The following is a 1,830-nucleotide window of genomic DNA, read 5'->3' as shown; positions in this document are numbered from 1 at the left end:
TATGAAGAATAAGATGTGTGCTGGGGTAGAGGTTGGCAGTGAAAATGCAAATACCTCCCGAAACACTAGCATTTGAATTTGCATTCGCATCTCTCCGTACACAGCTGTATCCTCTAATTTTAGAAATTATTGAGGGTTTTAAATATGTCTCTTGTAAGGCAACACAAGCAGGCTTGTATTCATTTAAAATCGATTTTATTTCGACAGTTTTAGAACGATACCCACGACAATTCCATGAAATGAAACCAGACATAAAAATAACTAAAAAACAAAGGAAGAATTGAAAAAGCTACGTATGGCCTCCTGGGGGCGATTTATTAGGAAAATGTTGATCCATTTCTACATCAGAGATATCAGATGTAGATGGACAAATTGATAGAACAGAATCTGAAGTAGTAGGGATATCTGGAGGTTTAGGAGGGATCTCAGTGTCAGATCTTTTGGCACTTGGAGATTTTGCTTTCTTGCGTTTCTTCTTAGGGAAACGAGCCAAAGAAAATTCAGAATCTTTGGATTGAGAAAGAGGTGGAGAATTTTTTGTCGAAGTAGAAGCTTGATTTCGGCTGGTTTCAGTTTTTTGAAAGTTATTGATCTTAACTGATTCCTGAGCCAAATGTTTACAAGAACACGTGTTGGTAGTTATAATGTCTGTAATCTCTGTCTGAGAGCCAGTACATTTTAATGTTGATTTCATGGCTCCACTATAAGAAAGGCCAGGTTTAGGTGTCCTGTCTAAAACAAACTTTCTCGCTTCTGCATAGGTGATATTTCTTTTAACTTTCAGGCTTTGGATTTCTTTCTCCATCTTCCATTTAGGACAATCACGAGAATAAGCAGGGTGGGGTCCAGAGCAGTTTAAACATTTCAAAGCTTGAGAGCTACAAACTGACGTTTCATGGTCATCAGCTGAGCATTTAGCACATCTAAGGCTGCCACGGCAAGTTCCCTGTGAATGTCCGAATCTCTGACATTTGAAGCAGCGCAGAGGATTCGGAACATAAGGTTTAACTTTAGATTGTACGTAGCCAGCTCGTATAAATTTCGGAAGTTCTGGACTACTGAAGGTCAGAATGACATGTTTTGTAGGAATCAATGTGCCGTTGCGTTTAATTTTAATACGATGAGCTGCACAAACTTTTTGAGAACGTAATTCCTGAACGAGTTCAGTCTCTGAACAATCAAAAAGATCTGTATCAGAGATGACCCCTCGAGAAAAATTCAGCGTCCTGTGAGGAGTTACCTCTACAGGGAAGTCTCCAAGTTTTGTTAATTTTTGTATAGCAGCAATCTGAGCTTTTGATGAGGTCTCAATTAAAAGATCCCCAGATGGAAGTTTTTTTGTAGATTTAACATCACCAATAAATGAAGTGATCAATTTTTGAACTAGAAAAGGTGAAACTTTATGAAAGGTCTTTGGTGTGTGTAAGATTAGAAATCTAGTATCTTCGGTGATAGGAAAACGTGGCGAAGTGTCTGAAAAACCCATGCAAAAAGGGACAAAAATTCGAGCTCCGACGGCACCGCCCACCATGGAGCCCAACAAGGGAAGGCAGCCACCGGCTCTGGTTGCCTCCAGCCTCGGCGCTTACCCTGATGCTAGCCAGAACTTATACGCTAAGGGCCACTTCCAGGAACGTCTACCACCCTTAACGCAGAGCCCCAGAAGGTGACCCCTTCGCTTGATCCCCTTGAGCAGACCAGCCAAATGGTTGGGATACCAGCCGATTGATACACCGGAGACCGTAATGTACCACCCGTCTAATGGGTCGCCACGCACGGCAAACACGTGGGGTTTTCGGCTGTCCATGAGAAGCAAGAAGCAAACAGAGT

At 41.9% G+C, this 1,830-nt stretch overlaps 1 protein-coding gene across 1 annotated transcript; it reads right to left on the bottom strand.

The window, feature by feature from the left end:
• Nucleotides 1-289: 289 nt before the first annotated feature.
• Nucleotides 290-1,531, bottom strand: LOC129956789 (uncharacterized). The gene has a single exon (XM_056068732.1). It carries the CDS (start codon nt 1,529-1,531, stop codon nt 290-292), a length of 1,242 nt encoding a protein of 413 aa, XP_055924707.1.
• Between the last annotated feature and the right edge of the window lie 299 nt (nt 1,532-1,830).

Source organism: Argiope bruennichi, chromosome 11, assembly GCF_947563725.1.
Source record: "Argiope bruennichi chromosome 11, qqArgBrue1.1, whole genome shotgun sequence".
Taxonomy (NCBI): Eukaryota; Metazoa; Arthropoda; class Arachnida; order Araneae; family Araneidae; genus Argiope; species Argiope bruennichi.
This window is presented reverse-complemented; position numbering and strand designations above follow the sequence as displayed.